General features: G+C 35.8%; 1 protein-coding gene across 1 annotated transcript in view; it reads left to right on the top strand.

Moving 5' to 3' along the window:
• LOC309968655 (uncharacterized protein) overlaps positions 1-13,135 on the top strand; it is a gene marked incomplete at both ends in the record, with an annotated part of 66,410 nt that extends 53,275 nt beyond the window's left edge. The window contains 2 exons of the mRNA XM_082849964.1: positions 8,021-8,089; positions 12,884-13,135. Coding sequence (XP_082706090.1) covers positions 8,021-8,089; positions 12,884-13,135 — 321 coding nt within the window. The remainder of the gene's footprint in view (positions 1-8,020; positions 8,090-12,883) is intronic.
• Between the last annotated feature and the right edge of the window lie 1,664 nt (positions 13,136-14,799).

Here is a 14,799-nt window from a genome sequence, read left to right as displayed (position 1 = left end):
TATTACTATCTTCCTATTGCTTCCACCTCCATCCCCCCCATCGCCCTTTGGTCATTTTCCTCTATATTTTGGAAGACCTTATAATTTGTCCTCTACCATCTGATTTGATTTTTTTTCATTAACATATTTTAAAATCTGCTTTTTAAGATGTGTTTAAATATTTTAATACTATTATTGCATTTTATTTTTCTTCAAACCTTCTTAGTTGATTCAGTTTGTTTCATTTTTATCTTGCAGGTTTCAACTCAGTATCTTTACTCTGCATGGATTTCTATATTTTTTGGCAGAATTCATATCTTCTTGCATATTTTGAGCACATTACACAATTTAAAAAAAAATTATTCCTTTGGTATTTTAGAGTGTTGTCTCTTTTCCCTTATCCTGCAATGGTTTTCCATAGGCCTTAAGTTGCCTTTTTCTCTTTATTCATGAAATGAATATGTTCTTTAAATCTAGAAGTTTCTTCTAATATAAAATAAAAAAATTTAAAAAATCATTAAAATTATATGACCTTAAAAAAAAAGTCTAGAAGTTTATGAACTGAATGCGTTTGTGGGCTTCTTTTACCCTGCACTGTTTTCCAGAGCCCTATCTATTGAGTAGGTTGACTTGCCAAGCTCTGAGTCTCACTTCCTGGTTCTAGTAAGCTTTCACTATGGAATCTCTATTTCACTGTAGTGTAATCTTCTTCAGTACCCATGGTATGGTTTTCTAAAATGTTGAACTAATGAAAAGTGTGAAAAGCTGTAGGTTTCTTTTTGTACTGTTTTTATCCCCTATTTATTTTACTTTATATATATATATATATATATATATATTTATTTATTTATTTTTGTGGTATGCAGGCCTCTCACTGTTGTGGCCTCTCCCATTGCAGAGCACAGGCTCCGGACATGCAGGCTCAGCAGCCATGGCTCACGGGCCTAGCCGCTCCGTGGCATGTGGGATCTTCCCGGACCGGGGCACGAACCCGTGTCCCCTGCATTGGCAGGCGGACTCTCAACCACTGTGCCACCAGGGAAGCCCCTACTTTATATTTTTAACTTATTTTCTTAATGGTTACCTTTGAAATTATAATTAACATCCCAACATAATAATCTGATTCAGGTTTATACAACTTAATTTCAATAATATAAAAAATTTGCTCCTGTATAGCTCTGTTCCCCACTCTTTGTGATGCTGTTGTCATGTAAATTATATTTTTAATGCAATATGTGTCCATCAACACATATTTATAATTATTGTTTTATTCATTTTTCTTTTAAATCAGATAGGAGGAGAGAAAAGTTACAAACAAAAATTTTATTTGTATTGTCTTATATATTTACCTATTTACTTTTACCAGTGCTCTTTATTTTTCATGTGTATTTGAGTTATTGTCTAGTGTCTTTTCATTTCAGCCTGAAGACTCACTTTAGTGTTTCTTGTAGGGCGATTATATTATTGACAAACTCTCTTAGTTTTGTTTATTTGGGAACATCTTCATTCCTCCTTCATTTTTGAAGGATAGTTTTGTTGGATTTAGAATTCTTGGTTGACATTTTTTTTCTTTTAGCACTCCGAATATGTCATCCCACTGCCTTTTAACCACCATGGTTTCTGATGAGAAATCAGTTGTTGATCTTACTGAGGATTCCTTATAGGTGTTGAGTTGCTTTTCTCTTGCTGCTTTCAAGATTTTCTCTGTTTTTGAATAGTTTGACAGTTTGGTTATGGTGTGTTTAGCTTCTTTGATATGTAGATGATTTCACAAGGGAAATTTTCTGCCATTATTTCTTCCAATATCCTTTCTGCCTTCCCCTCTTCTTTTGGAACTCCCATTTTGCTTGATGGTGACCCACAGGTCTCTAGGGCTCTGTTCAGTTTTCTTCATTACTTTTTCTTTTTCTTTTTTTTCCTCAGACTGAATAACCTCAACTGACCTATCTTCATGTTCACCAATTTTTCTTCTCAGTCTGCTCAAATTTCTACTGAGCACCTCTATTGAATTTTTCATTTCAGTTAGTGAACTTTTCAGAATTTCTATTTGGTTCATTTTTATAACTTCTATTTCTTTATTGATATTGTCTGTTTGATGAGACGTTATTGTCATACTTGCCTTCAGTTGTTTAGACATGGTGATTTAAAGTCTTTGTCCAACATCTGCGCTTCCCCAAGGATGGTTCTTTTGATTGTCTTGTTTCCTGTGTTGAGCCATACTTTCTTTGTTCTTTGCATATCTCATATTTTTTGTTATAAATCGGTCATTTAAAATAATATAATGTGATAATTGTGGAAATAAGGTCCTCCTTCTCCCCCCCCAGGGTTTGTTGTTGTTTTGCTGTTGTAGTTCTTATTGTTATCATTTAAAAAATTTTAGTGGCTTTCTTGAACTAATTTTGTAAAGTCTGTATTTGTAGTCATGTATGGCCACTGAAGTCTCTGCTTGCTAAGCTTAGTGATCAGGTGATGACTGAATATAGATTTCCTTGAATGCCTGGAACCAATGTCTTTCAGTGTTTGCTAAGGGACTCTTTTGTGTGTTGGGACACACCTGCAGTGCCCAGGTAGGCCGTTTAGAACTCTGCACTAGCCCTCACTTCCAGCTTAGCTAGAGCCTCAACGTCAGTCAGATGTGAAAACTTAGGGCTTCTACGTCTTTTCTGAGCATGTGCACAGCCCTTGGTAGGTACTTCAGTGCAGTGTAAGCGCCTGACAATTAGCTTTTTTGGTTTTAATGTAATTGCCTAACATTAAACTTTTGATTCCTGAGGCATCCAATTCAAAGACATCCATCTTGAATAAACACATTGCCAGCTACACAACTAGATTAAGAGCCAGACCACCTCACCCATGAAGTTCCCCCTTTTGGAAATCTCTGGTTGATCTAGATAACTGACTGCTTGACTGAACACTTTGATTCCCACCCTTATGTTTTAAATTCATCAATAGCGAGTGAACCTGTAAAACCCTGGGCACCCCACCCTTTATACTAATAAAGTCAGAACCCCAGGTCCATTCTCCCTCCACCCCCTTCTCTCTATCTGCCTGTGATCTCACTGTGTGGCCCCAGGTATGCTGTGTATCTTTCAGGACTCATAAATAATAAGCCTGACTTTTTAAAGTTCCCAGATGGTTTTGCTGAGGTATACCTTGCAATCATAATGGTGCCTCCAGTCAGAAATGTCTGTGGGGCCTTGACACAAATAGTATGAGCCCAGTTGAGTGCTCACAAGCATTTCTAGTGATAGCATCACTACTGATAGGCTGAGACTGACTCAGAACAATCAAACTACACATTTATATGGCCTAGTCACTCAAATATTTATTTTATTGTTATCTTTCTTTTTCAAGGCTACAGCTGAGCTGGACAGAAGAGTATGGGAATAGAAAGTTACAACAGTAAAAAACTAATTGTTCTTACTGAGATTCATTAGTCTTTGATGAACAAGTGCTCCTTAGGTTACTATAAGTCTTTCAACAATAAATTATGAGGCACAGAGATAAACAAGAAAATATGGCCCAGACACAGAAAAAAATTAATAGAAACTGTCGTTGAAGAAGGACATTGGACTTATTAGACAAATACTTTAAATTTTCATATATTTTTGTCTTCATACTTATTTTATTGGGTAGTTTGGAGAGGCTATTTTTGGCCATTTTGATGCCCTTTTAACCTGGCCTTTTGTGCTCAACACAATGGTTTTGAGATTCATTCATTTCATTGCTTATATTAATAGCTAACGTTTATTTTGAGAAAGGGATCTTAACTGGTTATTGCTGGTATGAAATTTCCTTTGTTGAATTTGTTAGACGTGCCTTTTACCTCTACTCTGGTCTGATAGTTTTTCAATTGATTTTCTTTTTTCCACCAAATATATGGTCTAATTAATATATTTCTAGTTACTTTTAACTCAGAAATAGGTTGAATTTTATTGATGATTTTTGTAAGCAATTATTGAAAGGATCATATGAATTTCCATGTTAATCTGTTAATCTCATAAATTGGCAATGAGTTATCCATCCATTCTGGGAAAAAATTTCCTTTGTCAAGATGCATTGTTTCTAAATATGCTGATTAGTTAGATTTGCAAATATTTTAATTGGGGATTTTTGCATTTATGTTTATAAGTGATGTAAGCTGTAGGTTTCTTTATTAAGATGTTTTTATCCATTTTTGACATTTTTATGTTACCTACATTAATATGTGGAGAAATATCTTTTTTTAATCATGATATATTTCAATTGTAGAACACATACTCTTCACTCAGATTTTTCAAAATTTATTTCTTTTTTTACCATATTCACTTCAGATTGTTTAAATAAATAGAAAATTACAAGTAAAGTAGAGGCCCCCTTCCTTTGTAGCTCTTTCCAGTAATTCTCTTCCACCTCAGATGTGAACAATATCCTGAATTTGGTGTTCATTGTTGTCATGTTTTTATACTTTAATGATGTATTTATAAAGCTAAAAGGTGGTGAAGAATTTTTTGTAGGATTTCACATTTAAAATTAGCTGTTTAGTTTTTATATTTGTAAAAAGTGTAGTCTCTGGAGCCAGATAGTCTTTGTTTGAAATATCTAACTATAATAGTGAATTTTTCTGCTTCTGTTTTCAGTTCTTTTAGTTTTTGTTTTATGCCCTTTGTAGCTTTGTTGTCAGTGCATACTATATGTCTTCTGAGGCACTTGACTCTTTTTTTTTATTATGCAGTGATCCGATTTTTCCTTCTAATACTTCATGTTTTGGAGTCTGCCTTGTCTGATGTTAATATAGCCATGCCAGTTTTCTTATGCTAGTGTTTGCATGTTATATTTTCCTTCATCCTTTTACTTTTAACCTATTTGTGTCTTTATACTTAAAGTAGGTTTCCCATAGCAATCATATAGTAGGATCTTGTTTTTTCTGCAGTGTGACAATCTTTGTCTTTTAATTGGAGTGGTTAGCACCATTTACATGCAAGTATTGATATGGTTGGGTTTGTATTTATATCTTGCTATTTGCTTTCTGTTTGTCACATTTGTTCTTTGTCGCCTTTTTCCTCTCTACCTGCCTTCTTTTGATTAATTTTTAGCATTTCATGCTATTTCATACTGTTAGCTTATTTACCTTTTTCTTTTATTGTTTTAGTGAGTGCTATGGGGTTTACAATATGCATATTTTAACTTATCCCAGTAAATCATATATAGTATAAGAAACTTAGAGCTGTATACTTCTTTTTCCCTTCTTCTGTTATTGTGATCTCATTTGTGTATACTTCATATCTATACAAGTTATAAATCTCAAAATATATCATTTTTAATTTAAACAGTCTATTTTCAAAAACTTCAAAAAGTCTTTTTTATTTACCCACTTTTTAAATCATTTTATCATTTATTTTCATTGTGTGCATTCAAGTTTTACTCCTTCTGCTTGAAGAATTTCCTTTAACATTTTTTGTAGGGCAAGTTTGATGGCAATAAATTTTTCACCTCGTGTTTGCTACAAAAGTATTTCACCTTCAGTTTTAAAAGATATTTTTTCTGGATATGGTATTCTATGTGGACAGTTGTTTTCTTTCAGTACAGGTACTCTAAATATGTTGCTTTATTGTCTTCTGTCTTGCACTGTTCTGACACGAAACCTGCAGTATTAATTTGTGGTAATTAGTTGCCAGTAATTCTTTATGTCTTTGTACTTATTGTTTCTCTGGATGCTACTAAGACTTTTTCCTGTATTACTGTTGTTTTTTTCTTTTCATTTTGATTATAATGTGCTTGGTTTTGTGTTCTTTGTGTGTTTTTGCTTGTGGTTCATGGAGCTTTTTGCACCAGGGGTTTATAGTTGTTATCAAATTTAGAAAAATGTTGGCTATTTTTTGTACAAATATTTTCTGCTCTCTTCACACCCTCCTTTCTGTGACTCTAAGTCAATATATGTCAGTTTGACTGTTAATTTTGTTTCAATTTTTATTTCTGTAGGTGATTTATTTTGTATGGTTTCTATTGCTATGTCTTTAAATGATCTTTTCTTCTGCAGTGTTTTCTCTGATATTTATGCCACTCAGTGAAATTTTTATTTCAGATAGTGGACATTTTATCTGGACATTCCATTTGATTCTGTTTTTTATCTTACATTTGCTCCTCATTATGTTTACATCTTTGAAATTTATAATATTTATGTTAGAAGTTTCAAGATCCTTATTTCTTAATTCCAATGTCTCTGCCATTTCTGGGTCCTTTTCTGTTTTTTTCTTCTGGTTATGTGTTACATACTCATGCCTCTTCATATGACTAGTAACTTTGATTAGGTGCTGAACATTGCGAATTTTACATTGTAGAGTACTGGATTTTGTTGTCTTCCTTTACAAAGGGTCAGAGTTTGTTCTGTTAGGCAGTTAAGCTACTTGAAGATCAGCTTGATCTTTTTAAGTATTACTTTAAAGTATTGTCAATGTCCAGAGAAGCTATTACTCTAGGACTAATGTATGATCCATCTGAGGTTTGTAATGAATGTATTGGGTTGGCCAAAAAGTTCATTCGGTTTTTTCCATAAGATCTTACGGAAAAACCCAAACAAACTTTTTGGCCAACCCAATACCATGTATTAAGAATGTCTGGTGGGAGATCTAATGACTCCTAGCACTGTGTGAGCTCTGGGAATTGTGGCTTCGGCTCTTTGGTAATTGCTTTTCTTCCCCCGGCAGTTTTTCTTTGTCTGACCTCATGGGTTTCACCATTGTACAAGCAGATTGGTGTTCAGCCAAAGACTCAAGGATTCTATGCAGATTTCTGGAGCTCTTTCTCTATGCAGCTCCCTCCTCCCCATAATGGGCCCTACAAATTCTACCCTCTTTGTCTTTTCCTTACTCTAATTTCTGTCTCTTTAACTCAGTGAGATACCTGTGCTCTGTGTGATTTCTCTCTCCTTGTGCTGTGGTCTGGAAACTGTGTAAGGCAGAAATCTGGGGTGATTTAGCTCTTAGCCTTTTTTGTTTCCATTCTCTTAGTCGTTATAGTCTTGCATTGCCTGTTGTCCAACCCTAAAAGAGTTGTCCTTATATTTTGTCTAGTTCTATTGTTATTTTTGACAAGCGAGCAGAAGTAGAAGCTAGTAACCTCAGTTGAATCTTTTTAATTAAACAAAGTTAGAAAAGCAGTATTTTAAAGTACAAGGAATGCTTATATTTTGCTACTGACATTACTAAAAGGCTAGAGGAGAAAGGGACCTTAAAAAGTCATGAGCATCCATTTTAAGGATGATAAAACTGAGGTAAAGGGAAGCAAGATAACTTGCCTGTTGCTGTCTGGTCTGTGACATTACAATTTGGGCAGGAGCTGGGTCTCTATTCCTATTCATTGTTGGACACTGTAGTGCACTGTCTTTTTACCACTGCAACTGAGTTGAGGATATATCATAGCAATTAGCATTAGTAATGATAAAAATGACACTAACAGTTCTACCCATTAACATTTTTTAAAAATATTTATTTATTTGGGTGCGCTGGGTCTAGTTGTGGCATGCAGTTTCTTGCCGCGTGCGGGATCTTCGTTTTGGCGTGTGGCATCTTTAGTTGTGGCATGTGGGCTCCTTTAGTTGTGGCATGCAGGCTCTTAGTTGTGGCATGTGGGATCTAGTTCCCTGACCAGGGATCGAACCCAGGCCCCCTGCACTGGGAGCACGGAGTCTTAACCACTGGACCACCAGGGAAGTCCCCTCCATTAACATTTAAAGTATATTTATATTCCTTCTCGCTCTTGGTTAGATTAAATTTTACTTTAGATTTTATCTTTCTTGCGCAGCCATTTAAAAGCAGTATTTTATGGTACCTGATTTAATATTACCTAATTGTCTTATTAAATCTGATGATATATCTATAGAGCCCAGTAATTAAAAAAGCCTTAAAATTGGAACAATAGGCACAATATTTTTATTGTATCTTTTGTTCTATATTTCTCATTTACTGCATCATATTGACTAGCATTTTACTGCATTGAAGAATATGTCTCAGTGCTTTTTAAAATTGACATTATTTTAATTGTTTTCTTTTTCTCCTTCAAGGATATTTCTTTAATGGGAAAAGTGTACTGGCCAAAAACACTGCAAGTGCAAGCAGAGCAAGGACTGCAGGTAAGTATTAAGGAACCTCAAATGGTAAAGTCTTTAAGAAAAAATCCTCCTTGCCTATATTGAAGTCATAGTCTGCTTCTGTTGCTTGAATGTTTATCTAGAGAGTTAAAAAGATTCTCCTCTGCCTTATTTTAGAGGCGTGTTTAACTGTAAGCACATCTAATCTAATACCACATTGAGAGTCTTGGCGATTATGGCTCACCATTGCTGCCTATCATAGACCTTCGGAGCGAAGGCCCAAAACTCATTTCAGAAGGAAAAGATTTTAACAATTCTTCTCGTCTAAAGACATTTAGATCTAGAAGGTAGCTGGAGAATTAATTAAAAATTATTAGCTTCTAAGAAAGCATCACCTTATTCTTTATTTACCTAGAAGAATTGTGAAAAGCATTGACAAGGGGCATATTTTGTAGAGAGATATGGACACTTGGTGACAGAAGTTTGTTTCAGAAATAGAACTTCCTTTTCGTCCATCATTGGCAAAATACTTATGGGATTCAAAGCAATCTGGAACACATTCCTTGTGAATGGGAAGTGCCTCCCTATGCGTAGAAATCCACATTTACATAAAACAAGTGATGACACGATGATCCGTCTTTTACAAAGGATTTGTAAAATGGTATCATCAAATAACAAGCTCCTTTATTTCCTGAAAATATGATTCCACACACATAAAAATTCAGATCACAATTCAGTTTTAGGATAATATATCATGTTTAGAAAATGTATTGAATCTTTTCTTTTCACAAAAATCATGGATCCTGTAATGTTAGAGTTGCTACAAATGGTTGACTACTAGAGTTTGAGATGCTTCTGGGTTGAGATCATGTATTTTTCTCCTCTGTATTCTCATCATCTGTCTCAAGACCCAGGATATATGGTACAATATGTGGATAAATCAATTTTGAAGCCTTACCACATACGCTATGGGCTTAAAACTGATATCTAGGGTAGCTGCCTCTAGGGGACACCATTTACAGGTAGATATCAAAACCTCTGAACTGTAAGTTTCTAATAGGTATAGTAAACCGATAATACAAGATCAGTTAGGTTCAGAAAAATAGAAATCTTCATTACTAGGATAAACTTGACTTAATACCATTCACTGAATATGCATATGAAGTATTAAGAAAAGATTATTCCATTTTGAAGGAAACTATGAAAAGGCCAATTATCAGATACCTAGCTTATACATCATCTTGATTATTTAGAATAAACATTTAAGCAAAAATATTAATTGCTTTGTAATTCTGTAGGAACCATACCCTCAGCTTTGACATTTACAAGCAATTACTGGACCTCTTCTGGTCACTGGCTTTTTAAGAGGAAGCTTCCCACTTCTGTACATGTATAATACTTTTTAAGCTGATACCTGGCCATGGTAAAAAAGCTCCTCTGTGGTATCTTTAATTCCAAACACATTTTTTGGGTACCTGCTCTGTGCCAGAGAACAGAACTCTATCTGTTCATTGTACCTATCCCTTAGATGCTTCCTGGACTGAGATTTGTCTGTGCAGCACTGGCCAGCAAGCACCCATCTGCAGAGGGCCTGCTCTTTCTAAGTGGTACCAGGCACCCTACCGTTACAGCATGGCAGCCTCAGCTGTGAGCATCTCAGTGCCACAGGCCAGAGTGCTCTTAGTTCTTTGATGTCATTTATTTTCTTTTAAAACAGAACATTCTTAATGCAATATCTTTCCAAGTACCCACCATTTTAAATCTAATTGTTTTTGAATCATCATGGAGAATGATTTCCTCTCACACTTACCAAAAAAATCAAGGAATTCATTCATTCCTTTTCCTGTGATGTGGTGAGCATTGTTTTAGACATGGTTGATACAAAGATAGAAAATACAGCTCTTGCACTTGAGGAACTCATTGTATAGAGTAGACCAGTATATAAAGAGACAAAGTACAATACTGTTTAATAAATATTCTAAATAGAGACTAATTACATAGTAGAGAAAAAATGTATATAATTTCCTTTCATTCTTTCACAAATAATTACACAAGTTCTACAATGTTCTAAGTGCTTGAGGTATAAAAGACAGGTGAGACACAATTTCTTTCTTAAGAAATTCTCAAACTTGAAGGTTTTGAAGTACTCAAAATTTTTGGTCTCAGGATGGCTTTAAACCCTTAAAAAATATTTTAAGGACCCAAAGGAGTTTTTGTTTGTGTGGATTCAATCAACCAATATTTACCATACTAGAAACTGAAACTGAGAAAAACAGAAATTATTTATTCATTCATTTAAAATAATAACCAGCCTGTTACGCATTAACATAAAACATATTTTTAGGAAAAGATAATGTGCAAAACAAAACAATTCAGTGAGAAGAGTAGGATTGTCTCACACTTTTTGCAAATGTCTTTAATATCTGGTTTAATAGAGAGCTAGATTCTCATATCTGCTTTTGCATTCAATCTGTTGTATGTGTTCTTTTGGTTGAAGTATATTAAGTAAGTCTAGTCTGATACAGATTAGAAGGGACTCATTTTAATAACCTTTTTTTTACATAGTTATGGATGGTCGTCTTTGTTAATACACCAAAACTCCACAAGTGATAGTTTCTTAAAGATTAGTTGCAGTGGAGAATCTGAAACCAGATAAATGAACTTATTGTGTATCATTACTTTAAAATTAATTGCTCTACCTTGCTCCTTGAACAGACCTTTAACTCCCTACATGATTTTGTACCTCATGTGTTAATTACTTGAAAAGTATTGACTCACTGCTTTACTCCTCAGTACTTTTTCATCATCAATGTAAATGTCAACACAGTGAAAAAGGAAAATAAGCCTTAATATTGTTATGAAAATAGTTCTGACATTGTAGATTCCCTGAAAGGGCCTAAACTGTCAGGAGTCTGTGGAGCACATTTTGAGAACCAGTAGTCTACTGTGTGGGCTAAAAAAAGGGTAAGAGAGTACAATTTGGATTCAGGTTGTTTAGGTTCAAACACTGTCCTGCTACTTAGTCTCAGTATGACCTTGGGCAGGTTACTTAACTAAGCCTCAGTTTCTTCATCCATAAAATGGGATTACAAAGAGTTCCTCTACTTCATGGAGTAGTGGTGAAGATTAAAATTAAATGAGATAATGCTCATATATGTTGACAATTATAGTGATGATTACTTAGACGAATGTAATATAGTGTGATATATGCTAAAATAGAGCAGGCCACAGGGTAGTTATAAGATCACTAATGGCTTTCTGGGTAGGCAAGGCTGGCAGAGTTCTGAGAGGGTCAGTTGAAGCTGGAGGATTACCCTTTCCCTCTCAAGTTTTTGAAGGGTGGAACCTTCATCGATTCAGTCTCCCCAGCTAGACCCTGGTAGAGTGTGTTGAGGAAGCCAGGAGCAGACAGGGTCAAAAGAAAGGGAGTGATGAACAGTTCCAAAAGCTATGGAACATAAAATGAATGAGTTTGTCATAGGTAGACAATATAGGCTCATAACACATGTTACCCTTGTGTAGCTATTTTGCCATTTTATGGAAGGACTTTTTTTAACCCCTTTTTTACCAATGAGGAAAATGAGACTAAAAAGGGTTTAAAGTAACTTGACCAAGATTACACATCTATTGATAAGACACATCCAGGATTTGTATTAAGTCCTGTCTAGTTACAAAGCTCTTACTCTTTCCCCAGCACCATTGAGTAGCTTTATAAAAACATGAGCTCTAGATTAAAGTTATGTTTTACAAAAGTATATTTCTTGCTTTAGCCATGCTTTCCTACATAATAAAGAAACTTAAATAGTATTTGGAACTACTATATGCCATCTTTACCCCTTATTTTACTTATTAGCAAATGAGTGTGCCAGAGAGCAAAGTGATACAATTGCATTTTCAAGTCATTCTATAAAATTCAGATTCTATGTAAATCAGACTGGTTTTCTCATCTCTTAATTTGAGGCAGTGCTCATAATCCCAAATAATCTTGGTTTAAAATTGGGTAATACCCAAAATATGTCTATAAAGATACTTTCTTAAAGGCTTGGTGAGATGCACATTAAGTCAGTGAGACCTTTTTTTTTTTTTTTTTGCGGTACGCGGGCCTCTCACTCTTGTGAGATGCTCCTCTCCCATTGCTGAGCACAGGCTCCGGATGCTCAGGCTCAGCGGCCATGGCTCATGGGCCCAGCCGCTCCGCAGCATGTGGGATCTTCCCGGACCGGGGCACGAACCCGTGTCCCCTGCATTGGCAGGCGGACTCTCAACCACTGTGCCACCAGGGAAGCCCGTCAGTGAGACCTTTTTAAGAAACACAAAACAGGTGTAGGAGTGATATTTTGTGAGAATTTTTCATTAGGGCTTGGCACAGAGCTGGGGTGTCTGGGTGGTCTTCTTGGGGCCTCTGGGTCAGCTCTTCTCTGAGGGACTGAAGTCATGCTTCTGGAAGAGCATTTGGCTAGCAGGCATCTCATTGCTTAGGACCAAAGAACCTCAGGTCGGGCAGAGGTCATATATTTCAGTGGGCCTTTATTCTGTGTGAGTGTGGGTGAGAATCAGGGTAAGATTGGAGTCTTGTTATTTCCTTAGAGTTGTTGCATAATACAGGGAGGTAGCAGTATTTTCTGAGACAAGGGCCAAGGAAAATAATTTGCCACGCTTCATGTTTTTCTTAAGTCAATTTGAGTTTCTTTTTCTAAATCTTCACTTACTACCTCTGCTTAATTTCAGTCACACATTTTCATAGTCATTTGTTGTCAGAGAGAAAACATTGCATAACTTAAAACTTTGGAAGGACCAATAAAAAGAGCATATTTGTACATTTACATTTCCCAACAGAATGTGCTTGCGAAGCTTCCTGAAGCTGTATCAAGTACTTTCCAGATTGAACAAGAGGACGTATCGGAACGGGGAGTCTCAGATGCAGAAAGCATATTATTTAAGCCTCAGGAAACTTTGGAAGTTCAGTCAGCAGATGAATCAAGTACACCTTTGGAAGGTGAACAGCCCACTGGTGATTCAAAAACAACCAAGTGGCTGTCTTTAAAGATAAAACACTACTTATGTTGGAAACAGAGTTATGAGAGATGAGGATGTGTAGGTGTGAAGATATGGCCCAGAAAGGGCCAAGGCCTGTGGGAGGGTTCACCCTGAAAAAAGGGCCTTATATGTGAAAGCTGCTCATTTGGGAAAAGGGGACTTCTGTTTTCTCAGAGCTTTTAGTCTCAAACCTAATTGCAACTCCGGGGAGAGAATAAAGATTTTTAAGGAGTGAGGGAACCTCAGGGCTTTCAGAAATTGACCAAGACTCTTCCTGTTACCATCTTGAGAGAGTCAGGAACCTGTAGCCCAGGGACCTGGACTGGGTGAACTTTGTAGCCTTTGCCCCATTTAGGTTTATCCTACTCCCTGAGTTTTTTCCTACTGTGAGAATTTTATTTTATTTATAATTTTATTCCACTTTATTTATGCATAATTTTCATAATTTTACCATAATTGTATATTGCCTTACTATTATTTACTTAGTACATTTCTTTAATTTGAGTCACTTTTTGACTTGAATAAATGAGTTTATTTAAAAATAGATATATTATTATTAGGATTTTTTAAAAAGCCACTTTTTCCTGAACCACAGCTTACTGTCTTGGTATTATCTCCAGCAGTCTATTCTGACAGATTTAGATGGATACCCCTTCTTGCATAAACAACTTTTCTAGTCAGTCCCTCTCCTTCTGGGTTTCCCTCTTCCCACCAATGACCATGATCCTACTACTGTGCTTCGCCCAAGTGAACTAGCCATTAACAGTTCTTCAACTTTTGCCCCAGAATCCCAACTCTGAAACCTTAGATCTATCCATGACCTTATTGTTTTCTTGCCTCTCACAAAATAATCAGCCTCCAAGGCCTAGATTCCTCCTAAATATTATTGCTTATAATTTTTTTCTTCATTTTACAGTTGACCTTATGTCTGGATTAGTACAGTTGCCTCCTGGTTTTTATTCATTTCTCAAGTCCTACTTTCTTAGGTTCATCCTGCATGACACTAGCATACGGATCTTCCTGCAATAATAGATCATAAGGAAGATCCACAAGTAACAGGTGACACCACTGCTGTTGGGGGAAGGGACTTATGCTGTGATTGGTGAATGACTTCATCAGAAGTCATGCTGTCTTCCTAAAGCTCACATTTGGGGTATGAAGTGAAGCTTGCCAAGGCTGAGTAACCCCACTCATTGCTAACTACTGCAGGTGCAGCCTGTGTGTTAGGCTGACACCTTCTAGGTGTGGAGAACTTAGAAGGCATCTTTTAAAACAATGGCATCTTGAAAGAGTGTTAGGTTTGTGGGTACAGGTAGTGTTTTTATCTATTCTCCTACCTGAGTATTGGGACTTTGGAAATAAAATGAGGGGCAAATGGTTAGCTACTAAATGTGTCAAGGAAGGAAATGGATTTTCTGGACAGCGATTTAACCACAATGGCCTGTCAGGAATTTGAATCCCTCATTGATAAAGTCCCATAGTGTTCATTCTTTTGGTTTGCTGTGGCTGATATTAAATATTATTAAGAAATATGCAAAATTATTTATTTTTGCTAAAAACAGTCATTTCCTAAGGTAACTAGAATTTATTGAGTGCTTACCACGTTTCAGTCACTTTGCTAAGTATTTTACATATGTTATCTTTTTTTTCCCCCTGATAACAGCCCTATTATTACTTTCATTTTATAGTTAAAAAATATGAGTCATGAAGAAGAT

Source organism: Leucopleurus acutus (assembly GCF_964270905.1).
Source record: "Leucopleurus acutus genome assembly, chromosome: 1".
Classification (NCBI taxonomy): domain Eukaryota; kingdom Metazoa; phylum Chordata; class Mammalia; order Artiodactyla; family Delphinidae; genus Leucopleurus; species Leucopleurus acutus.
Note: the sequence above shows the minus strand (reverse complement) of the source record. Positions and strands in the feature narration are given on the sequence as shown.